The sequence below is a fragment of the Puma concolor genome, chromosome C2, assembly GCF_028749965.1.
Source record: "Puma concolor isolate L17-30 chromosome C2, mPumCon1.1.hap2, whole genome shotgun sequence".
In the NCBI taxonomy this organism is placed as follows: domain Eukaryota; kingdom Metazoa; phylum Chordata; class Mammalia; order Carnivora; family Felidae; genus Puma; species Puma concolor.
Genome location: NC_141675.1, coordinates 10,197,182 through 10,222,705, shown reverse-complemented (window position 1 = coordinate 10,222,705; position 25,524 = coordinate 10,197,182). Strand labels below are relative to the sequence as shown.

Here is a 25,524-nt window from a genome sequence, read left to right as displayed (position 1 = left end):
TCCAAAGGCGTGGGCAGCACTTGAGTTGTCACTTTGTAGCTCATGTGAACGGGGCACGGTCCAGGCCGACGACGGGCGGCCGCACGGGAGCAGTGGGGCAATGCAGTGGGGTGGCACCTACTCATCCAGCTCTCGGTGGGGTGAAGCCACTTCAGTTTGAACCCTGGGCTTGGTGCTGTTCACTAAAGCATGGCTTTTCTCTTTCCTCAGCTCAAGCAGGGAGTGAGAGGCGGGGGCAGCCAGGCTCTCTGGAAGACACAGCCAGAGCTGGCGAGTGTTTCCTCTCCTGTCTGACCCAGGCAGAGCCAGGGCAGCTGCCTGGACACCTGTGTTCTCGGGCTGACGGAGGAGTGCTGTCACCCACTAGTGACATCTGTCACTCACCAGGGCGAGGGCAGGAGGCTCTGGGCCCACCTGACACCCCCGAGAGGCGAGGGCTGGGGGCCAGGGCACTGGCTCTGGGCCTCACCTGTGAGCGAGAGCCAGGGACCAGATGTGGCCGAGGTCCCATTCAGCCCCACTGCCCACGACTGTACTTCCTGATTACAGAAACTTGTGGGGGAGCGGGATGGCCTCCAGAGAGAGCTTGAAGAACTGAAAAAGAAGTTTGAGGGCATGAGGTCCCGGAACAAGGTGCTATCAAGCGAAGTGAAGACGCTGAGGAGTCAGATGGGGACCCTGGTGGAGAAGGGCAGGCATGACGATGAGCTCATCGACGCCCTCATGGTACGGCCCAGCCTCTCGGGCCCGGCGAGAGCCAGGCCAGGTCCCTCAAACACGGCCCCCACCCTGCCCAGAAACCCATGGCCCAGCCGCAGCCAGAGTGAGCCCTCTCTTGCCCCAGTATGCCACCTGCGTAACCCAGAAGCCCATCGCCCCCAACCCCCGTGGGTCCCAGCCCCAAAGCCACGCCCCGGGGACAGGAGCAGCAGAGGCTGCCCGAGCATGTGGACAGGTCGTTTTGCATGGTGCTGGTGCGGGCTGTGGTGTCTGAGCCGGCCCCAGCCACTGGAGCTGTGGAGCCCAAAGAAGGAGACATGGACAGGGAGGAAGGAGATGGCATATTACACCCTGGGTGGTTTTTTCAACGAGGAATGGGAGGGACAACTGAGCGGGAGGCCAAGAAACTCTTATCCATGTGGCAGCCTAGAGCCCCTCCCCTTCTGGGCACCCGGGGTACACGTGGTTCATAATGGTGGGCTGCCAAGTCAGCCCCTAGGGTCGTAGATTATAATCCCATTTCCCACATGGGGAAACTAAGATTCCAGTTAGCAAAGTCTTCTGGGACTATACGCCTGAGTGCAAACCAGGTTGGTCTGACCATAAAGCCTTCCTTGATTAGCAAGGCCGCACTGCTTTCCTGACTCTAGCCTGGTCTTTTCTCTCTGGGACCGAGGCACCAGAGGTGTTGGTCTCTTGGCTCCCACGTTGTGCCCCAGGCCCCTGAGGTGGTCATGCCTGGCTTGGCCGGGGTGTGTGGGGGCACAGGTGCTGCTTAGGCACCACCCTCGTCCATAATAACTTCACCAGGTGGGGTGGTAGGTGGAGCACAGAAGACCTGAGCTCTAGGCCCGCATCTATGGACACTTTGCTGTGTGACCCTGGGTCAGTTGCACCTCCTCTCTGAGCCTCAGCTCCCAGTTTTTAAATAAGGGGTAGAGCTGGATGTCCTCTGAGGTCCCTGTGTGCCACCATATGTTACTGCAGATGGCATGAGGAAAGCTGCAGACAAGCCCCAGCCCTGCCGTTCAGAGCAGTGTGCCCTTGGGCTCTCTGGGCCTCAGTTTCCTCCACTCTGAGTTGAGGACAGCAGCCCCTTTCCCCATTCCCAATCACTGACCTGTCCTTTCTGATGGCCTTCGGGTGAAGCCCCCACACTAGTAGTCTCCTGGGAGCCTCTGCAGGGGAGGGGGCCTTGGTCAGGTGTTGAGGGATCCCTGGCGAGGGGTGCAGGTACTACCTTCAAGGCCATCTCCCAGCAGGGGGATAGGGTTTCTTTTTACCCAGGTATCTCCCACACTGGCTGAGGGGCCACCCTCCGAGCTGCTTTCTGTTGTCCTGAGAGCCCCTTGGATGTCCTTGGCCCAATCTCAGAGAAGGAAGTTGAGGACAGGAAAAGGCCATGGTTCCCACCTGCCTGGTTGAGCCCCGCTGAAGGCAGGCAAGGAAGGTGCCTTTCCTGCTTCTTAAGGGAACAGGGAGCATCCCACTATCAGGTTCCTGCAGGAGCAGGGAATGGATGGGGTGGGGGGCGATCTTCCCTGCCTGCCTTGCCCAGGGGTCATGGCTAACCCCGTCTGTCATCTTCCCTCCTGCTTGGCGCCCCCAGGACCAGCTGAAGCAGCTGCAGGAGATCCTGGGCAGCCTGAGTCTGCAGGAGGAAAAGACACGGGCATCCCAGCTCCGCCTGGACCAGCAGGTCAACAGTGAGGCTCAGCGGAGCAGCAGCCTCGTTGCCCAGCTGCGGGCCATGGTGGCCGAGAGGGAGGCCAAGGTGCAGCAGCTGGAGCTGGAGATCGGGCAACTGGGCGTGCAGGTGAGTAGGGCGCTGGCCTGCCTCGGCCCGCTGTCCATTTCCAAGCCCTGGCAAGTCCATCCACCATCCAGAGAAAGCTCAGCAACTGCCGCTTTCCACCTGCCTTTCCTCAGGCCTCGCCATGCCCTACCTGGCTCCACTTTGGCCCTCTGCTTCCCTCTGGCTTCCCACCCATCCCGACACACCTTTCCTCTCCTTCCTCTGATGGTCTCCCTTCTCTGCATAAAACCTGTCTGGGGCTCCACGTCCCCCTTGGCCTCACTCGATCCTCCAAGGTCCAGGCTCCTCCCAGCTCCCCCTCCTCCTCCCCACCTGTGGCCTTCACCCTCATGATCCAGGATGGCAGCTACAGTGCCAGGCTTTACATTCCCATTCCAGGCAGCAGGATGGCGAAAGGAAGCCACTCTCCATCCAACTTGCGAGGCCCCACGTGATAAGCAGCTATTGCTGCTACCCCCCCCCTCCTGCATCTTCTCTTTTTAAAAAAAATTTTTTTAATGTTTATTTATTTTTGAGAGAGAGAAAGACACAGAGGATGAGCAGGGGAGGGGCAGAGAGAGGGAGACACAGAATCCAAAGCACGTTCCAGACTCTGAGCTGTCAGCACAGAGCCTGACGTGGGGCTCGAACTCACGGGCCGTGAGATCATGACCTGAGCCGAAGTCTGACGCTTAACAGACTGAGCCACACAGGCACCCCCTGAATCTTCTCTTCACCCTTCCCTTCCCCCACACTCTGGCCATGTGGCCACCGTTTAGCTCCTTACATGGCCCTGCTTTGTCCCCATTCCAGGCTTGTGCACATGCCTGAAGCATATGTCTTCCCTTTCCTCCCCCACTACCACTGCCCGTTCAGTGGTCCCCGGCCTTTAGGCCCTACCCAGTCATGAGCTTCTCCAGGGAGCCCCAAGGCCCACATTCTGTGTTCCATGCCCTTCCTGGGCACTCTCCCAACTCCCCAGGCATCCCCAGGCCAAACCTTTGTCACCCTATGTGATCATCTTCCTGTTTCCCCCTCCAAACTCCTCCTGAGGGGGCACACGCCATGGTGCCTCCTTGCCTGGCACAAGACTGAGCCCCCAGTGTGCTCAAAAGCGCTTAATGCTTGTCTAATGAGGGGGTTCCTTAGAGTTGTACCTTGGTGGGTGCCTTGCTGGCACAGCCTGGGCTGCTAGGGGTCAGGCACCGTGGAACCGTGGACTGTCTGTGACTCCTTCCTGTGGTGGTGATGCTCAGAGGAGAGGGGAATTGGTGGCCTCTGGGGAAAAGGATTCCATGACAGGCACACAAGTCTCCCCATGGCAGAGAAGCCTCACAGCCAGGGTGACTGGGACAGCCAAAGGCATGTCACAGAGCAGCCCTGCCTTTCGTTCCCAGGGATCCAGGTCCAATCAAAAGTGTGGGAGCCCACGAGCCCCTCAGCCCCAGCCTCAGTGTGGTGTTGCCTGGGCTTGGTGGTTTGTCTCACAGCCATCCATCCACAGAGGCCAGGGTGGCCTGGGACCTCAGAAGTGGCTGTGGTAGAAAATGTTGCAGCCCCTGAGGGTGAAGGCAGGGAGCCCAGGGTTGACCAAGGCCTAGGGACAGAGTATGTGTGGCCGTGAGTGGGGGCATTGCCTTTCAGTCCTCACCCTGCTTCCCAGTGGGAAGTGAAGTCTCAAGGAGCATGTGGGAACATTCCAGTATTTTCACTCCACCACTGTCCCGCCTCCAGGCACACAACACAGAACCAATTCTTACCTCAGAGGTCATCGGCTAATTGGGAGCCACAAGAGAAGTTGGTGCACACATCTCAGGATGGGCAGGGCTGGGGGACGTGCCAGGTTGTCTGGGACTCACCCCCAACTATCCACCCCTGATGGCCTGACCTCCTGCTGGGGGTCCTCCAGTGCTCCTTCTTCTGGCCTCACCAGCTATCCAGAAGCCCGAGGTGCCAGGGGGAAAGGGGGCCCGGGAAGCGCAGCCTCCCTCCAAGACTTCTGGCCCTTGCTGTGGCCCTGCCACCCTCTATGGCCCCAGGTGTCTGGAAAGTCCAAGCGTCTCCAGCTGACAAAGGCAGCCAGCCTCAGGTCACACGTGGCATTCACCCAGTGTGGGTGGGGCTGCTCAGAGAGGTGGGCCCACTCAAAGACGTCAGCCTCCGATCTGGCCTGAATCAAAGGCCACGCACTTCCCTTTGGGACCTGAATGTAGAACAGCTTCCTGGCCCGGTCACCACCTCGCTCCATGTAGCTCCCTTTCTGAAGAGAGGCATTATTAGATGTCATTATCATGCAACGAGTGCCTTCGCCAAACAGCCTCCCTTTTCTCTCCTGAAAAGAAGCCTCTTTCATATCCCCTAAAAGCCCCGAACTCAAGCCAAGGCCCCCTCCTGCCTTCTCCAGGCTTCTGAGCCAAAGCGCTGAGCGTCGAACCCATGTCTGTTCCTTGCAGTATCTTCGGAATAAAGGAGTGGGCGAGGGGTCCGGTGGGCCTGAGGTCAACCCTGCCTACGCTAAGTTCCTGGAGGACCCGGGCCAGACGAAGTCCCCGGCCTCAGCAGGTGATCACGTTGGCAGGCTTGGATCTTCTCGGTAAGAAAAAAAGTGGGATAGAGGGGTTGGTAAGTGAATATTAATTATTCAGAAAAAAGGCTGCCTCTGCTGGGAAGCCACGGGTGCAGTTCTGAGATGACTGTGCCATCCGTTGTCCTTCCAATCTGTGGGCCTCTCCTATTCCATTAGCCCTGCGTCTGCAGGGAGGAGCCGGTTAGGCTCCAGGTATTATTCCTGTGAGAACACCTGGTTGCAGCTCCCTGTAATATCCTCTCTGATCTGGCCTTGAAACGCACCTGCTTCTAGGATTCTCAAACAGACCTGTGTTGGATTGCTCAAGGCTATGATGTCTCCTGGTTCTGTCTCGTCTTGAGCAAGCAAGAGTTCTGGAAAGAAGGGCAGCAAATCCACAGGACTGCCCCGCCAGGCTTGCTGTGAGGACCAGCACCAGCCACCTCCTCGGGCTCCCCGGATCCCGGCCGGCCCCTGCTCTCCTCCCAGGTGGGGCCCAGCCGGCCTTCCCGTGGTGATGAGCCCCTTTTGCCTTCACACAGCTCGGTGACCAGCCTGGGCCACACGCTGGTGGAATCTGCTCTCACGTGGCCTTCTCTGCCCAGTCCTCATGGGGCCTCAGCCAGGTATGAACCCAGGATCTCAGAGCCCTCACAGTCCTTCCCATCCTTGATTGGTCGGCCAGTTCTGCCATCCCATCGTAAGGAGGGGAAACTGAGGCCATGCCAAGTCAAAGGACTCTACCAAGTTTATATAAAGACATGGAGGGTCAGGGAGGCCCAGTGCCTTAACCAAGGTGGTAGAGCAGGTGGCTTCAGAACTTGAGTCTTGGCCTCTGGCTTGCAGTTCAGTGTCCCTTCCTGCTACCACAGAGTTAACACAGGGACTTCCAGGGCCTGGAGCCCAGCTCCTCTCCTTGTCTTCTCTTCCCCACTGAGACTCAGTCTCTAGGGCGAGAATTTCATGTCATACGGGTTACCACTTTAAGTCACTGATATCCCCTCAGCTGTCTGGCCCCTCTTTGTTGTTAGAATCAAGCCTAGTACTTAAATGGCTCCTTTGTTTTCCTGCCAGCTCGCAGACAAATGGTAGCTTTGTCCTGCCTCTGAGCCCTGTCGTGAGCCCTGCCCACTGTCCACTGGAGCCATGCTCCTGGCGTCAGCCCCCATCTCCGCCCCTTAGGCAGGTCAGCTCGGGTTCCGGGCCAGGCCTCTGAGTGGCCCTAGTCCACATATGACTTGCTCTATGGCTCCGGGCTTTCCTCCTCTCTGAGATGCTGTTTCCTAAGTAGCGCCTGAGACACTTCTAGCCTGACTTTTGGCAGCACAAGGGACCATGGGCCAAGGCCAGCCCTGCAGCGGCCCCACCCATCAGCCTGGAGTCACAAGGGCACTTGGGGGGAGAGTGGGCTACTCTGAGTGACAAGATGACTACTTCCAAGTGTGGGAGGCCTCCTGGGGCCACAGGGAGAATGGACAGGCTCCGTCTCTCTGAGGTTTTAGTCACAGTAGTGGGAGTGGAAGAGGGACAAGATGGCCCTCAAGATCCCTTCCAGGCCTGTGGGGCCGTCACCTTTGCGCTCCACAGGGAAGCAGGAGCAGATGTGCTCCTCAGCTGTCCAGACTGCTGGCTCTCAAACTTATTCCTTGCACGTTACACAAATATTTACTGAACTCGACCACGTGCAGGCCCTACCCTCATGGAGCACACAGACCTCTTCCCACAATGACAGGACGACGAACGTGTCTATTGGGGCTGGCGTGGTGACCGTGATGGGGTATCTGGGAGGAGGGCAGGGGGGAGGGGTCAGGCCCCTTTCTCCTGCAGCTCCCTCCTACACACACCCCCTCACAAGAAAATCATGGAGGTGGCTTTGACCAGAGCTTTCTGGACTGCAGTGTGCACACAGATCAGCTGGGCATTTGCCAGGTTAGATGCAGGTTTTGACTTGGCAGGTCTGGATCCACAGGCACTGATTCAGCAACTATATAGTTTGAGCAGCAAAGCCTTAAAGTATATTTAGGAGTCAGAACATGGAAGAGTCTGCAGTCCTCAGGGCCCATCTCATCCAAGCCCCTCAACTTTCAGAGGGAGGACCCAGGCCCAGACAGGGTAAGAGACCTGCCCGAGATCACAGAACAAGTTAGCCCCTGGGCCCGCACCCCCCCAGCCCAGCTCTCCATGTGTCCTGCGTTGCTAGAAAAGCAAACAGAGGATCACCAGGGCCTCGGGGGGAAAGATGAGGGCAAAGCAGAGAGCAGCTTGGGACTCACAAGTGGGCTCTGGGGGGTTGGGCTGCGGGCAGAGTTCACCTTCCATCTGGGCTCCAGCCAGCAGGTGAGGGGCTAGTAGGCAGGCCCAGTGGCCAGGAGGGGAGCAGTGACGGGCTAGATCAGCACTGAAGAAAACTGACCAAGTCACAAAGTGGGCTGGGCTTGAGGCCAAGCCAGGAGATGCAGGAGGGCTGGGACAGGCTGATAGGGAGACAGAGGCTAGGCATGGTGGCCAGACCACTGGCCACACAGGTGCCCAGGACACCCCAGGCCCTCAAGGGCCTAATTCCATAGCAGCCAGCCTAATTCCAGGCCCCTCCAGGGACTGGATAGACAGAGATACTGATGCAGCTCTAGCCATAGTGAGATCTGGCTGTGCAGCCAGCTAAGTGAGGTCTAGAGACTTCAGCAGGTACAGGAATAGTGGGCTGAGAAGAAGCTGGAGGAGGAAGACCATCAGGGCCAGGATGGATGGGGTTGGCTTCCTTCTCTGTGGCTATCTCTGAGGATCCCTGAATGTTCTTCCAGTCCCTCCTACCATCAGAGGTAAGTGTGTGTCTTCAGATAGCCCCTCAAATGACTTCTGCCCTCTGTACCCACCCTGGTCCCCAGGTTCTCGGACTCCCCAGAACAAAAGGGCTGGCAGGCACAAGTGACAGAGTTCAAGGCCCTCTGGCAGGCTGCTGAGGTGGAGCGCGACCGGCTCACCGAGTTTGTCACTGTCCTACAGAAACGGTAACACATGGCGCCCAGGGACATGCTGTCATGGGCCTATGTGGATGGGGGTGTGGACGGCCTGACACAAGGGCATCTTTCTTGGACAGGGGCCAGGCCTCATCTGTGACTGGGTCCACCTTCCTCAAGAGTTTGGCTCCCACAATGTTGGTCTAGGGCATTCCCAGTCATCACTTGTGTGCTCAACTAAGTGCTTCACAGCTTTGGGGCCCTATTGTCATTCTTGTGGTTTGTCCTGTCCTATGTGTATCCAGTGGGACTGCTATATGCATGTGGACATGGGGTGGGAGTCTCAGGGGAGAGGCTCTCTGGAGTAGGTAAATCAGTCAGATGAATCCACAAATAATTGAAGTCTCTGATGAACATGGCACCGTACTTGGCACCATTGGGAAATTTGGTGGCAAGACAGAGGCTAGACTGATGTCTGAATTACAGACAGCAAGAGAGCCGCTCATAGATGGGAGGTGAAACTGCTCTGGGGAGGAGGGAAGCATGTCTGCCTTGGGTGCCTGGGTGGACCAGGAGGTATAGTTTTCTCCAAGGGGTTGTCGACAGACTTCTATTCAGATAAATCAGTGCTCCTTGCTCAAGTGACCCTTTTGGCAAGAATTGCAGGTACTCAGGCCAACACATGGCCCAACCATGTGACCTCCACAGTGGAAAATATAAAGGATAGCACTGACTTCTTACCCTAACAGGGCAGGCAGCCAGGGCTCTTTGGTGACAGACAGTAGAAACCACTTCTGGTAAGTTAAGGGAAAGGCAGATTTTTGGAAGGTGTTGGCAGATTTTAAGGGGCAGGGCAGGAGAGGAGCCCAAGGAGGGGCTTGGGAATCTTGGTCGCAGGACCCCTTGGGTGGTCTCTCCTGGGGCACTGGAACAACACAGGCCAAGTGGCTTCTTATGCCAGCAGGTTGTGGGAGAGAAGGTCTAGATGGCCTGGGTTGCTCTCATGTCCATCCCTAAACACAGGCCAGGCACCTTGCTAGAAGGACCTCCAGGTACTCACAGAATGGAGGAGGGGCAGTTTGCCACAGGGAAAAATCGAGTACCATACCAAAGAAGGAGTGAGCGGTGCTGGGAAGTGGTCGATGAATGGCCATTCCCGAAGTAGTGAGAAGTGACTAGCTACAATTATTTTCTTTTCATGTAGTACATAGAGAAGATACGAATTTCAGATATACTCAGGGATAAGAGAAAAGTCACATTAATTTCTCTTCTGTAATTGAAATATAATGGACAGCACAAGTCTCTAGTCTATCAAATGGAAGAAACATACTCAATTTAGGATTTCTCTCCCATTTCTCTCGAGCTTCACCTGAATTTGGGGGATTTTGTGAACAAAAGTGACTTAGTTATGTATTGCTGTGTAACAAACCATTCCAAAGTTTGTGGCTTCGCACACAATGGTCTATTCTTTCTCGTGGCTCTGTGGGTTACCTAGGTAATTCTGTTCCACATAACGCCAGCCAGGATCACTCATATGACCTTGTTCCGCTGGAAGGTAGACAGAGGTGCCTCAGTTCCCTTTACTGGCCTCTCTTTCCTTGTGGTATTTCATCTGTCAGGGCCTCTCTCCATGCAGAGCTGGGATTAGGGTGAAGTGAGCAAGGTACCCAGAGCACAAAATTTAAGGAGGCACTCACTTTCAGAGTCATGCACATGTGTTTTTCTCTCAGCTGATACCCCTGACCTTTTTGGGTTCACTCTGCGGCTTTATGTCATTTTAGGGTGTGAGGGAGCTCTCTGTGGCTCTCTCAGGCCTGTTAGCCAAGACACGTGGCCATTTCTACTCTCGGGCATTGCTGTCTCCCTGGGCTGTAACTAGGAAACAGGGCCCAAGCTCCCTCTGCATTCGTATCCCCTCCAAACTTATTTGGATTTCTCACCCCAAAGTACAGGACCTGCCTTTCTCTGAGATCCCCAGTTCTATTCCTTTCTTTATCTGGAGAGTCTGTTCTGGTCTTGCGGGGGGGCGTGCGGGGAGGCAGAGTTTCCACCTCTCATACACGCCCTATCACTTCTAGCTGCCTCAGGCCCCCTGCAATTCCCCAGTCTTGTGTCCACATCCTGGAGAAACCACTGTGCTCTGCTTGGGATTCCCCTCACTTCCTCACCTGGTGCAGGTAGACTGAAGATAAAAAGAGAGCTGGTCATCTGTTTCCCTTCTCTCAAATACTGTGTCCAGTGTTCTGTGTCTCTTGACCTGCTGTCCAGTGTCTGAAACAGTATGTTTCATACGTTTTAGCCATTTTTTCTAGCTGTTTACACAATAGGAGGGGCTAGTCGGCTTAGTCTGCCATGACAGAAGTCACTAAATTTGTCTCCTTTTGAAAAGCATATAGTTGGCTTTGTTTTTAAATTCAATCTGTGAATTTGTGTTTGAGGATGTGATTTTAACCCATTTTAATTTTTACAATATTTGGAAATATTTTGATCAGCTAAATTAATAGTTTCTATTTGCCATGATTTTTCTTTGCTCCTTTTTCTCCATTCTCCTCCTTTATATTGGCTGGGTCGAGTTTTATTTCCCTCTCTTCTATACAAGTTTGGAAGTTATATATTCTATCTTCTATTTTAGTGGTCACCTGTACTCTTTTAACATAGAGTTTCAGCAAGTCTAAAGTCAGTAGAATTCTTTATTATCCCTTTGAGCAATAGGATACATTTAAAGTTTTGCTTTGTTTTGTTTTAGTAATCTCTACCCCCAACACAGAGCAAATCTCTGCTCAAATTCACAATCCTGAAATCAAGAGTCGCTTGCTCTCCCGACTGAGCCAGCCAGGCACCTCGAATAGTTGAGAATGTTTAATTCTGATTCCCTTTTTGTGTCTTCCATGTTACTGGACTCTAATATTTGTCTATTACAGCACATTCTTTTTACAAAATCCTCCAAAATTAACCCTCCAAATTCACCTTTTAAAAAATTAGTCAGTATCCCTTTACTTCGGCCAACGTATTTAAAAATGTCTTCCTTCACTGTTCCTTCTCGCATCTCAATCTCCCCTCTGGGTTCAGTTTCCTTCTTACCAAAGTGCGTCCTTTAGTTCAATAAGACTACGTGGATGGTAAACTCCCTGTGTCTTTATTTACTTTGGAATCTTTATTCTGCCTTTCTCTTGAAGGACAATTTCCCTAGGCATAGAATTCTTGGTAGCTGGAGGCCATGAAAGCCCATTGTCATTGAACATCCATTGTTGCCAAAAAGAAATCTGCTATCAGTTTGATTGTGGTTCCTTCCTAGTTATGTCCTTTCTCTCTAGAAGTCTTTTCAGATATTCTCTTTGTCTTTGGTATTTTGAAGTCTCCCTGTGATGTGTCTAGGTATTGTATTTCGCTTTATTTTTCCTACTTAGGAACTGGTATGCCTTTTCTTTCTGAGGACTTCAGTCTATGCATTGCCAAGGACTCACTCCACGTGTTGCCTCTCCCCATTGTTTCATTTCCTTTCATCTAAAATGCCTCATCAGGAAGCCTGGGTGGCTCAGTGGGTTGAGCAACTGACTCTTGATTTCAGCTCAGGTCTGATCTCGGGGTTCGGTGAGATCGAGCCCTGCGTCAGGCTCCCTGCTGAGCACAGACCCTGCTTGGGATTCAGGATTCTCTTTCTCCCTCTCTCTCGGCCCCTCCCCTGCTTGCATATGCTCACTTGCTCTCTCCCTCAAAATAAATAAACTTTAAAAGTAAAATAAAATAAAATGTCTAGTCAGCCTATGTTAGACCTTCTTTCCTCTGCAACTCTTAAAGTTTCTCAATATTTTGGGTTGATAACTGCATAGTTTCTTCAAATCTGCTTTCCATCTCATTAAACCTCTTCAGCTACACTTCATTTGCCATGAAACCTATTTTAATAATTGTAATTTTCATTTCTAGCAGCTCTTTTTTGTGTAAAACCCCCTGTTCTCTTTCTTCTTTTTAAATGTTTATTTATTTATTTTGAGAGAGAGTGAACAGGGAGAGGGGCAGAGAGAGAGAGAGAGAGAGAGAGAGAGAGAATCCCAAGCAGACTCCACACTGTCAGCTCAAAGCCTGGTGTGGGGCTCAAACTCATGAACCACAAGATCATGACCCAAGCTGAAATCAGGAGTTGGATGCTCAACCCACTGACCCAGCCATGCACCCCTCCTGTTCTCTTTCTTATATTATTTGTTCTTTCATTAAGATTTCTTGCTTTTCTCCTTGTAATAATATGAAACCTACTTCATCCCTTGAAAGTTACTCTATCATCTTCATTACTTCTTGGGACCCTAAGTAACGTCTGTTACCTCCCCCTCACAGTGAATTATTTCTCTATGTGTTTTGTATTTTTGTGTTGTTTCTGTAAGCTTTTCTTCAATGCTATTGTTTTTTCCTTCCTGTGGGAATTCTTGGGTTATGAAAGTGCTCCTACAGAATGGTTCTGCTTTTGTTTCTGTGGAGCTTTGGGGGTGTCAGTGGTCTCTGAGTGGTACTTTATTGGTTTAGGATTTCCTGAGCACCTGAAGTGCTGGCCTTGTGGTTCAATTTTCTCATGATTGGTGCTTCCCCACCAACACATTTAAGGCCCAGTAGATTGCAAGCTTCCTTACCACTTCCCCAGCTTACAGATGGATTTTGTCTAAGTCTCTTATTGCAAACAAGGCATTCTTTTGAGGCTTCCAGAATTATACAGGGAGCTTCCTTGCAGCTTGCTGCCTTATAGGAGCCCACGTTTACAGCTTCTACACTCAACATTGGCCTCAAAATACCCGCTTTATGCGGTCCCTGGGTAGCTCAGTCGGTTAAGCATCAGACTCGATCTTGGCTCAGGTCATGATCCCGTCCCGAGTCAGGCTCCACACCAAGTGCAGAGCATGCTTGGGATTCTCTCTCTCCCTCTCTTTCTCTGCCCTTCCCCTGCTCATGCTGTCTCTGTCTCAAAATAAATAAATATTTTTTTAAATCCTTGCTTTATGTGATTGGAAGTTTTATTAGTTTTTCTATTACAAACATATACTTACTTATTGTAAAAAGCCTCCTTTTCCAACCTGCCACTCCCCATTTCTCATAGAAAAGAACTGTCAGAACTTCTAAAATGTTTTCTTTGCACATCCAACAATGTATATGCAAATATATGTGTATACATATGTGCACATATATGCACATACATTTTTATTAAAAGATGGACTCACACTAAACACATCTTTACATTTTTGTTAAGAGTATACCACTGTTAGGTTTCTAAATGTGGAATCATTGGGTCATAGAATGTGTACATTTAGATGTTTACAAATAATGGCAGGTTACCATTTTAAAATGAATTCATTTACATTCCCACCAATGACGTGAACTATCCACCATTTCCCCATAGCGTCACGTCTACAAAGTTTTATCAGTGCATAATGTTTTTGCCAAGCTAATTAAGGAACACTATTATCTCATGGTTGTTTTTATCTACTTTGCTATAACTAAAAGTGGGGATGAGCATATTTTTCACATGTTTCCAGCCTTTCACATGTTCTTTTCTGTTAAATATATATTCATACTATTGCACATTTTTAAAAAGAGTTGTTTATATTTTTTCTTTACATCTGTAAAGAGCTTTTTATGAATTATGTATATAGTATTATGTATGTAATAAGTAATATTACATACATTTGTCTCCATAAAGGTCTTGTATCATTTATATTAAATTAGTTCCTGGGCATGGGGACCTCCTCATCTGAGCATCCCCACATTTAAAGTCCTCACGAAAGCAAAATTTTTAACATGAAAACATTTACTAATGACTTGCCTTACTTAACATTGTTCACTTTACGCTACCATTTGGGTCACTTTGGTCAGACTCTTGAAATATAATGAAAATCAATTACAAAGTAAAAAGGCAAATTAACAAAAAATCTGGCATGTCATGAGGTTGATGCCCACGATGTTAGGGAGCTGTTAGAAAGCCATGGCAAACAAGAATCTAGCTGAATTAGCCCAGTAAATGATTAAAGAAGAACAAATCGGTGAGAATGCAGACTGGTCAAAAGAGAACACTCAGAATACCAGTGAGAAGTGTCAAGTAGAAAGTGAAATCTGCAGAGGCCGGAGAAGGAGCAGCCCCAGACCAGGCCACAGGTGGAGGAATGAGAAGGATCTGAGCTTTTGTGTGTGTTTAGAAGAAAAGCTGTGGAGCCTGCTGATAAATTGGAAGCAGAGAGCAGTGAGGAAGAGAGAGAAGGCAAGAATGACGCTCAGGTATTTAGGCCAAGCACCTCTATGGGCGGTGGTGACATTTATCAAGATTCCTCGAGGATGGCACATTTTGGGAGGAGAAACCAAAAGTTCGATCATTCCTAAACGTTGTCAGACTTCATAAAGTGCTTTACCATTTATATGGTGTTTGCTGTTAGTTTCTTATTTCCCCTATCACGAACCTAAACAAAATGCAAACATTACTGAAATACACGGCAGGAAAATGAAAGCCCCTCACCCACGGACGACAGTCAGTGATTGCTGCAGACCCCTGCTTTCAGCTCACTGGCTGAATTTCGTTAGCACTAGTATCTATTTGGTTTTAAATTTTTAATCTGTTATAAATGTTTTAATTAGGTCATATATTATGCATAATCTTCTGCTACTTATTTCACTCAGTAATAAATCTCAGACATCCTCTTCATATCAGCACACATCCTTTTTATGGTTAAGGAGTTTTTTTACTGCGCGAATCCACTATGATTTATTTATCCTTTATTTATATAAATGGCATTATATTGTATATATTCTTGTGGCACTTGTTTTTTTCTTCACCAGTCCTACAGTCTGGAGATCCGTGTTTATACACGTAGCTCTGCCTCCTTCTTTCCTGTTGCCGGAGCAGTGCTGTCCGTTAGAACTTTCTCTGATGCCGGAGGTGTTCTGCAGCTCGGCTGTCCAATGCAGCGGCCGTTAGCCACATGTGGCTCTGATCACCTGAAATGTGGCTAGTGTGACTGAAGAACTGAATTTTTTGTTTCATCTTCACTAAGTTCAACTTAAAACAGCTACATGTGGACATGAGGCTGCACTGTGTTGAACAGGACAATCTGTCATATTCTGTCACATTCCGTGGTATGAATATTTGCCACTTGTCCTGTATTCCCCCTGTTGATGGGCCTATAGGTTTTTTTTTTTTAATTTTTTTGCTCTTGCAAATTAAGTCTCAAGGAACATGCTTGAACAAATCATGTTAGTAGCTGTATAACTGTGTTATTGTACAGTTTTGTGTTAGCAGTTGTATACTGTTCATAACTGTCACCATTCTGCTCCTTCTTGACTCTTACCACTTCCTCCAACACTGTAAATTTCCAGGCCTCCACTCCGATTTGCATATGTGTATACGACCCTTTGCTTCGGCTAAATTTCAGGAGTGCTGGCCTTCTAGCTGAGCCTTTCATATCACAAAAGTCTGGAATGCCATACCTAGACTCAGGAAAGACCTTAGGCCCAGCCCCAGCGGATTAAACAAATCCTTCAGGTGCAATGGCCGAATAGCAATATCTTCAAGTCCCAAGAACTCAGGATAGACATACAGAACATAATAATGACTAATAACAATAAATAATAATAAACAGAAAGCAATCACTAACCCCAAGGAAAGCAAAAAATTAAATAAGAAAACGTGATCATTACCGTGCCACATGTCTAAATAATCGCTCTAACGTAACCTGTGGTAGACAGGATTTTGTCCCCTATGCCCTTTGCTTGCTGCTGTTGTGCCTGTGACTACTTTATGATATGTGCAAAAGGGACTTTGCAGATGCAATTACAGTTATGGGCCCTAAAATAGGAAGATTATCCTGGATTACCAGGTGGGCCCAATCTAATCACTTGAGCCCTTAAAAGCAGAGAAATTTCTCCAGCTGGGGTCAGTGAGAGAGATGCCGTGGAAGAAGTTAGAGAGAGTCAAAGCATGCTAAGGGGTGTCTGGTTGGCTTTGAAGATGGAGAGGGCCGGGTGGCCTCTGAAACATGAAAATCACTCATCCAACAGCCAATGGGAAACAGGGACCTCAGTCCTTCCATTGGAACTGAATCCCTTCAATAACTGAATGAGCCTGGAAGTGGATTTTCCCCCCAGAACCTCCAGGTAAGAACCCAGGTCAGGCAACACCAGAACCTGGAGCAGAGAAACCAACAGAGCCTGCCAGACCTCTGGCTTACAGAACTGTGAGGTGATAAGTGTGTGTTGCTTTAAGCTGCTAAGTTTGTGGTAATTTGTTACAGCAGCAATGGAAAACTAATACACCACCTACTATTAATTCAGCTGGGAAATGGTAATGTAACTACACTGGGAAGCGGAGGGGTAATTCTGTTTGGTAAGGGGAGAAGGCCAAAATAAAACTAAATTCTCATGTTGCACGACAGGAAATTGAAAGATTATATTGAAACCTTAAAAATAGCAGCATGGGCATCTGTAGAAATATGGCAGTAAATATTCAGAGAAACAGCTAAAAGTGTTCTAAGTGATTGCTTCTGGAGAGCCGGAAACGGGAGTGGGCAGGAGTGCGAGAGGCTGGCGAGCTTTTCATTTTGAGCCTTGAGAGAACTATATGGTTTTCAAACGCACGTTCCTCGGTTCCTGCGGTAAAAATAAAGAACCGGTCACAGCACCGCCAGGGCACGATGTGCCTGCCTCTCTGAGGGCCAGAGCAGGTGGGCCGGGGGCTGCCCCTGCCTGCCCCCGGCGGATGGACGGCAGCCCCTCCTGTCTCATCACCAGGGTGGAGGAGAGCAACAGCAAGCTTCTGGAATCAGAGAAGAAGCTGCAGGAAGAACGGCAACGCACCGTGGTGCTGGAGCAACACCTGGAGAAGATGCGCCTGGAGCCTGGGAGGACGTCAGTCTGTCAGAGAGCAGCCCCCAGGAGCAAAGCAGGTAGGGGCTGGCCCAGGGCCCCCAGCCCGCAGGGGGTGGCCTTGCCGTTAACGGGAGAGCCCGCCAGCGGCAACCACTTCAGCCCCGTCCAGAAGCATGGGGAAGCGGAGGCCTCCATCGGGGCGGAGCTCAGCCTGCCCGTGCTGTTGGGTGTCTCCTTCCCCAGGCCTCCTCTTCAGAGCCAGGAGCCCCAGAAGGCCATCAGCCCACGTGGCTCTGACCCAGCCCACCCGTGAGCCCTCATAAAAGTGGCAGTGCCTCTGCTAAACGCTCTCGGCTACCACCACCACTGCCTGTCACCCCCACCCCAGCCCTTAACCATCTGTCCCCAGCTGACTTTGTTTAGAGTTGGTCATGAGGCGAAGTTGGCCTGCTGAGGAGGCCAGAACAGCAGCAGGGGCTGACCGGGAGAAGAATCCCTCTCTGCTTGCTACAGCAGCAGAGCATAAGCAGGGATGGAGTGGCTTCTCCGCAGGCTTGGGGACCAGGCTTCTCTGTCTTGTGTGCCGTCATGTTCAACATGCGGCTTCCATGGTCTAAGATGGCCAGTTCGGCCTCCCCACCAGCAGCACGAAGGGCAGGAGGGAAGGGACGTCCTGCTCCTTACCTTTTAAGGGCATGGTCCTAAGGTTGCTCGTGTCATTTCTGCCTTCACCCCCTGACCACACCTAGCTGCACAGGGAGATTTTGTTGTCCTAAAGTAAAAGATCTAGGCTGTAACCCAGTCGTTCTCAAGGTGCCGTCCCTGGACCAGCAGCATCGGCCTCTTGTGAGGCTGTGGCCTGATGGGGGTGCAGGATGCCAGAACGAGAAGCCAAAGAAGGAAGAATCGCTAGTGTGGAGGGCCCAGGCCTGCCTCCCTCTGACGTCCCCATCCCAACCTCCTACAGGCTCTGGAGGGAGGTGCTACCCCCATTGCCCTGTCTCTCAACACTCCACTACATCCCCCAGCCGTCCCCTAGCAAGGACACTCAGACCTTTGTCCCCAGCCCAGATGAGATGAGAACATTTCAGAAGGATGTGCCAGAAGTGAGGCACAAAGCAGGAGTTGTACCCTTCTCCTTTCTCCAACCAGCAGGGCCCAGGACTCAAGGGGCCTTCCAGGAGCTGCTGAGAATCCAGGCTGGGGAAGGTCCCTGTAACTTACCCTGCTGACTCTCCTGGGCCCTCAGGAACAGGTCCTCTAGGGAGGTGGTATTTCTAGGCTTTGGGCTTACCTCCTGAGTAACCTAACCAGGGGGTGCTAAGCCACGGCAGGAAAAACCGTTTTGGTTCTGCCCAAATAGCAAGGGGCAGCTGCCTGAGAAAAAGTGTTCATGTGGCTTTTGCCACCTGCTGGCCTGTGACATAGGCAGAGCACCACCCCATCTGTAGAATGAGGAGACCTGATTCTGGAATTTGGTCCCTCCACAGCAGTTCCGCTCCAGTGGGGAAGATGGATAATAACCAAACAAGCCACTAAAAGACATGCTAAGTCAGAGGAGGTGATAGGAGGTGCTGAGAGCGGCTGGTTTCCATCAGGGACAGGGGGCTAGTGAAGACCTCGTGGAAGAGTTGACATCTGAGCAGAGACAATGGCAGGGACGGGGGATGAGCACACAGATGCCCGAGGGAAGACAAGTGCAAGGGCACTGTGTGAGAGCTTAGCTGGAGGCTTGAAGGAACAGCAAGTGAGGCCGGAGTACAGCCGGCCAGAGGGGAGGGGAATATGAGGCAAGGTCAAAGAAGTGACAAGGTACTAAAGAGGTGGTCAGATCACATAGGTCCTGAGGTATAAATGTGAGTTCACCCGGCCTCACAAAGCTCTAGAGGCAAGAACTATCATCCTCATTTTACAGATGAGAAAACCAGCTCAGAGAGGTTGATGGTTTACCTGAGGCCACACAGCAAGGGGGTGAAAGCCAAGTCTACTGACTCCAGGCGATTTTCCCTGGGCCACACTATCCCTGAGAACCACGCCGCCTCTGAGGGCCTTTTCAGCACTGGTTTTCTGATGCTGTGATTGTGCCCAAATTCCCTACCCATTGGCTTTGATTTCCTTTTCTGAGCATTCTATGGCCTCTGGCCCTGGCCACACTGGATCCCCTGTAGGTATGTAGGGAGCGGCTGGTCAGGGTTGGCTCTGGAGGTGGGGGTCCAGTGGTGTGAGGGCATCAGAGGCAGTGATGGTCTAGACTCAGGCTCAGTGTGCAGGGCAGATCTCAGTCCCAGCTGCCTTCCAGAAACTTGTGAAGTGCAAAGTTGGAGACAATAAGGAGAGGAACCACCCCGCTACAAGGCAAGCAGAATCAGGGCCGTAGCAGACAGCACAGCCTGAGTCCAAGGGAACGCAGAGCAGGCATCAGGAGGGCTTCTAGAGGGAGGCAGCCCTCGTGCTGCATCTTAAAAAAACCTTTTTTTTTTTTTTTTAAATTGAGGTATAGTTGACACACAATGTTAGTTTCAGGTGTCCAACATAGTGATTTGACAACTTATATGTTATGCTATGCCTTGTCCTTCATCTTGGAGGAAATATAATGTTTCAGCAAATGGAAAAGCAGGAAATAGGCAGTGGAGGTGGGGAAGGAGGGGAGAAGGAGAGCATTTACACAGGGCCATGGCGTCATCACAGAAAGTGGCTGCCACTGCCCCACAGGTCTGCCCACCTCCAACACCAGGCACAACCCGAACGGGAGTGAAAGGAAGGACCCCTCCTTCACCCAGCTCTCCAACGTGCCCGTGGAATCACAGATGGAGGAGCTGACCACCAGGTGCTCTCTTGCCCCACCTTCCTGAGGGTGGCATCGTCTGGGTGGAGGTGCTTCGATGGGCGGAAGGATCGTGTCCCTCCCCCTTTGACTTCTGTCTGCCCCGAGGTCGGCCTGCCTGGGTTCTGGGCCTGCGATTCAGCAACTGGCAATCAGAGGGCAGAGAGACCCAGCCATATCCCTGATGACCTCAAAGTCCCAAGAGAAGTTTTACCAAGTGTGGGTTGCTAAACCCTCTTTTCTCACTCAAACTTTTCAGGGTCAGAGACCATGGTATTCAAAGAAGGATGGGGAGGACCTTTACAAAGTAGTCCTCCTCCTCGAGGCAGCCAACATTCGGGGGGATACTGGGTGCCAGGCCCAGGGCTGTGGGTGGGCCCAGAGAACAATCCCACATGGTATTCCCCCAAGGGTCTGTGGGAGGAGGGGACGGGTCCAGGAGAAGCCTGAGCCTAAAGAACAACCATGCCAGCAGCCCTGTTCCCAGCGCCCTTTACACATGCACGCACCCCCATGTATGCCCGCACGGCCACGCTAAGCCCTTTCTTCATGTGGCCCAGGCTGGCCGTCCAGGCGGAGGAGAATGAGATGCTGAAGGCCGCCCTGGGCAGCGCCCTGCGTGGCAAGGAGGAGGACTTCTGTGTGTACCACGAGACCCTGGGCCAGGTGAAAGGGGTCTTCCTGCAGGCCCTGCGGCAGCAGAAGGCGGACAAGCACTAGGACGGTGGCTCAGTGTCAGCCTGGCTGGATGAGGCAGCCTTAGGCTCTGAGAGGATGAGGCTCTGTCGACTCCATCTGCTCTGGCAGCCAACCTGGGGCAACCAGCTCAGCCCCTTCTCCCAGAAGAGGTTCCCCGAGGGTGACCAAAGCCAACATCTCAGACCAGGAGGGCAAAGGAAAAACCCTGGTTGAGCCCTGCCGGAGACCCTGGACAGGCGTGGATACGGCAGGGGAGGAGGCCCAGCTGCCTGCTCAGCACCGGCGTGAGCTCTTGGACAACAAGCCGGCTGTGAACAGACGGCGGTCCCCTGGGCAGGTGCTCACCACCCTTGTCCTAGGACCTAGCTGGGAGTCCCTGTCTGCCCACATGGCTCCATATGCACAGGCGAGCCCTTCATGCTCCAGCTGGGAGCGTCCCTCAGGCCACCCAGACCCACCCACCCCCCCCCCCGACCAGGGCATATACCCCCCATTCTCCCCTCCATGGCTCCATCCGTGGCCACCCCCAACCTTTGCAGCCTTGGGGACATGTGCTCCCAGCCACTTTGTCAGCCCGCTCTTCAGGGGTCTTCCTTAGATGCAGACCCTCAGACTTGTAATAATAATGATTATTTTCATAGTCACCACAGGTCCTAGTGAGTGAGCATCTATTGTGGAAACCTGACCCCATCTAGTCCTTTAGTAACCCAAGGATTTGTCACCCTATTTGGCAGATGAAGAAACTGAGGCTTATAGAAAGAAGCTGGGCTAACATTTAACCCTCCAGTTGAGCAATTAGCCAGGACGGGAGTGCCCACCCTCAGCCAGCTGCTCCGGGGGTCGCCTCCGTTTGCTTCCAAAAAGGCTGCCTCTAGTGGATGCTGGTGGTGGAGGGCAGGTGCGGAGCTGGGCAGGAGCTCCAGGCAGGAGGATTCCGAGGCAGCGAGCCCAGGCAAAGGCATGGTGTTCCTCCCTCACGACCACACAGGGGAGCGCTGGGAGGGCTGCGGCAGGAGAGCCCCCAGGTCCCTCTGTAACTGTCACAGGGTCACTCCCTGCTTCACTGCACTTACAGCCATGGGGAGGGGTGGCCCTAAGGAAAGCCATCCACAGCCACACACACCGACCAGACCCCCTGGCCACACCTGTGTGCACACAGGCCCACACAAAGGCACAGATGCACACAAATACCTACACCCGGGAGTACGCAGCCATACGTGAGCGGCGTTCACACCCCCAGACACGGGCTTGTGCTCACACTCCCACACGTGAAGACCAGTCACTAGCACAGTGACTCACAGATGTGGGGGCACATGCCGTGCAAATACCTCCTCCTGAAGGGAAGCCACCTGGGGCCCCTGGGACCCTGTCTGCTCAGGCCCTTCCTCGGGGATGGGGCCGTGGAGGTACTCTGTGTTGCCCCACAGTCAGGAAGCCCCGGACCCTGCCTGGAGTGACAGGTCTAGAGGCTCCTCGGCAAGTGAAGGCCAACAGGATGAGGCAGCAGTCCTGATGGGGTCCTAAGGGTCCCTGGAAAGGAAGAACTCTCCTCCAGTTCTTGGTGGAGGGAAATGGCCAGGCAGCGCCGGAGGGACTGAGAGGGTCTGTGCTGAGAGGGGACGTTGTGTGACCGTGAGGAGTGGGCCCAAGGCAGAGTCAGGACACCAGACCAAGTAATCAGTACCTTCCCCTGCAGGCATGGGGGAGCCCCCGAGGGTGGTCCGAGTGCCTGTGTGCAGGTTCCAGCCCCTGGGGAAGTACCTCGCAGGGACAAGCAGGCAGAGGACCAACTACCCTTCCTCACGGATGGACAGCGTGGTCACGTCGGGGAAGCACAGGGTGGCATAACCCACACTCTAACCGCTCAAGGGTGGTTTTGCTGCCCTTCCTGGGTCAAGGGTGCATCTGAGAAAGGAAAGTGTGTCAAGTCACGGGGTCTGAATGGGGGTGGTGCCTGGGGCAGATCTCTCTTCCAATTCACCAGCTGTGTGGCCTTGGGCGAGTTACTTAACCTCCCAGAACCTCCACGTCCTCATCCGTAAAATGGGGGCAGAGCTAGAAACCTCCGTCAAGGGCTGTTGAGCTGTCAAAGAACAGCTCAAAGACATTTAGCTGATTATTCGGTTGCCATTCACTTCTGTACAAGGCACATGTATCAGTAGATTGATTTCATTCCACAAAGATAAAACAGGATTCATATGAGAGAGAGAGAGGCCAGAAAAGACTGCCATCGGGCATAGTAAATCTTGTTTGCTCATTTTGGGGTCAACTGGCTAATTGGCATCTTGCAGAGGTCAGTCTGGGCACTCACTCCTTGCTTAGGCCACCTGTGGACATAAAGACAACAGTCTCCATTTACAGATTCTACAGGCAGCCTTGAGAGCTTTGCCGCGGAGCTGTGTGCTGCGGCACCTGCCATCAGCACCCCAGCTTAGTTAGACCAAGTCTGCTCCATCCTCCGTCAGAATCCCTCTTCAGGAGTCGCTGAGTTGAAAAGGGTCGAGTGCTAGAGCAGTGGCTGGCACACAGTAAGTACTTAATAAATGTTAGCCCTTGGTATTGGTTACCTCTTGAGCCGCCCCACTGCCCCAGGCACGGGGGGTGTCGGGTGAGACAGACATGGCCCCTGAGCTCTAGGAAGTGCCCCGCCAGCCAGTGGGGGAGACAGACTCACAGGCCGCCATCCACTCAGCCGGCCGGCCATCAGATGGGGAGTGCCACCGGCATGCCAGCCTCTTCAGGCCTGTGAGTGGTCCAGAGGTAGATCTGACTTGCTGTTTTCGGGGAGCCCCTGGTCAAGTCAGAGGCATGGCAAATAGGGCTGGGATGGAGTGGGAGGGGGTGGGGTGGGGGTGGGATGCACACAGAATGCAGCCCCTCAGAGCCTCTCACCTTCTCTGCTGAGGCTTCCAGGCTCGTTGTCCAGATCTGGGGTTTGGGGGGGAGGGGGCTGTCCATACTTCCCTGAGGAGTGGGAGGTGGAGGGTGGAAGGGGAAGGCCTAGGAGAGCCTGGGAGCAGGCTTTTTAAGGAAGGGAGGGGTTGTCAAAGGGGCCAAGGACTGGGGCCCTGGGGATCTAATGCAAGTGGGTCAGGTCGGGGGTAGGGCGGCCTAGTCTGTGCAGTTTAGTGACTGTGGCCCCTCCAGAGCAGCACCACCTGCCCCTGGGACCCTGAGGAGGAACTCCTCAGCCCCCAGACAGGTAGGCAGCCGGTGGGCTGGACTTGCCTTTCACAGATGACAACGCTGAGGTCCCTTCCTGGGGCTGAAAAGTAGTAGGGGGAGGAGAGAGACAGGTGCTTGGAGGGCGGAGGGACAAGGACAAGTGAAGAGGCTGGGTTGGGGAGAGGCCTCACGTGAGGACTCTCCCTGGCCGCACCCCAGGCAGGTGCTGCGAGCCTGGGTGCTCAGGTTTCGGCACTGACAGGTGAGACCTGGTTGAGCTGTGGGTGTGGCTTGGCCACTGTCCCTGTGAAGGCCTCTGGGGCACTACAGCTGAGCTGGACAAGGTCGCAGCCTGGCTCAGGCTGATTCCAACCCCAAATACATTCCATTGCCATGGGGCCCCTCCCCTGCTTTCAGGAGCTCAGGGCAAGGTGGCCTGCAGTGGGGGTCCTCCTCTGTGCCCCCATATGCAGTGGCCAGAACCAGCCTCTTCTCTCCATCCCCATCCCCAGCGAGGCCCAAGCTACCCCACCTCCTCTCCCCAGGCACTGCCTACAGTCCCTGAGCCTTGCATACACACACACACAAAGTACATACGTCACACACTAGATACATAACACACATGCACATGCAAAGTGCACACGGCATACATATACACACAACAAACACACCGCAAACAACATGCAAGGCAACACATACACAGACCCCACATACAACAGACACAAAACACAATTATAGACACACAGGATACTTCCCACACATTTTTACTCTGAGTAACAATACACTGGGAAATGAAAGGGGACGCTGGGACTTGAGAGAATTGGCCCCCCTGCCCACTGTATCTTTCCCAGTGGCCCTTGCAGCATTTGGGACACTGACCCAGGCCTTTGTCCTGATCTAAGCCCGGTCGACTTCCTGCCCTTGCTTTGTGGGCTGGCCACGCCAGGCACCCTCCCTTGCCACCACCCTCATACGGGGTGAGGCTGGCTTTGGACTGTCCGGTGCCACGTCCAAGAGGCCTCTCTAGCCCTCTATCCAGCCTGCCCTCCCCACATGCCAGGCTCCCTGCAGACCCCGCTGCGCACAGCTCCTGCTGGGTGAGCTCTGCCTCTCTGGGCCTCTGGAGTGAGGGAGCTGTGGCTCTCTTCACGAGCAATGCAGTGAGCCAGGCCCTTCATGGAGTGAGTCATGGAATCCCCCCCAAAGCCCGATAAGGACAGAGCAGGCTCATTTACAAATGGGGATCTGAGGCTCTGAGAAGTGGATCCCACCAGCGAGGCAGATCTTGGGCTCAGGCTCAAGTCAGCTAGCTGAGCCTGTGCTCTGCATGTGCAGCCAAACCACCCATCCGCGTCTCTGAGCCATTCTCTTCGAGCCTCGTGAGAACTGGCTGGCATGCCCAGGCTGGTCTCGGCCTGCACCCAGGGTGGGTGAACGGGGTTCTTGCCTCTGCAGAGCGATCAGCTCCAGAAGCTTATGGGGCTGACCTCCTTGGGTGTCAGTTTCTTTTTCTATCAACTGGGGGAAATGGTAACACCTTCCCTAGGGGTTATAGTGACATTAAAGAGTCCATGTAAAGCCTTAGAACCGTGCCTGGCTACTGGGGTTAACTTACTACCCTTCTAATAACCACTGACTCTACCTCAGGACTCCACTTGGGTTGCCGCACCCCACCCCTGCCCAGGAAGCCCTCCCTAAGCCCTGAAGTCTGGCTCAGGTATCCATCCCTCCTCCAGTGTGACCCATGATCCCAGCTGCAGCCCTCACCCAGCCCCTATACTGTGCAGTAATCTCCACGTGCACTTCTCAGGTCCAGGCACCATGACGAAGGCCACTGTGTCATTCTGTGTGGTGTGTGTGCGGGGGTCTCCTTGCTTCTTCCTCTGGGCCAGTGTGTCTGCCTGGGAGGGAGCTCATTGCCTAAGGGCATTATGGGAGGATAGGGGACTCTCTCTCCCCTTCCCAG

General features: G+C 52.8%; 1 protein-coding gene across 2 annotated transcripts in view; it reads left to right on the top strand.

The window, feature by feature from the left end:
- Positions 1 to 21,042, top strand: part of CCDC13 (coiled-coil domain containing 13) — a 53,403-nt gene extending 32,361 nt beyond the window's left edge. For both annotated transcript variants that reach the window (XM_086720557.1, XM_086720556.1), the window contains exons 9-16: positions 550 to 726; positions 2,330 to 2,536; positions 4,969 to 5,108; positions 5,624 to 5,707; positions 7,967 to 8,089; positions 16,793 to 16,947; positions 19,583 to 19,697; positions 20,255 to 21,042. In XM_086720557.1, the coding sequence (XP_086576683.1) occupies positions 550 to 726; positions 2,330 to 2,536; positions 4,969 to 5,108; positions 5,624 to 5,707; positions 7,967 to 8,089; positions 16,793 to 16,947; positions 19,583 to 19,697; positions 20,255 to 20,414 (1,161 nt within the window). In that variant the 3' untranslated portion in view covers positions 20,415 to 21,042. The remainder of the gene's footprint in view (positions 1 to 549; positions 727 to 2,329; positions 2,537 to 4,968; positions 5,109 to 5,623; positions 5,708 to 7,966; positions 8,090 to 16,792; positions 16,948 to 19,582; positions 19,698 to 20,254) is intronic.
- Positions 21,043 to 25,524: the final 4,482 nt, after the last annotated feature.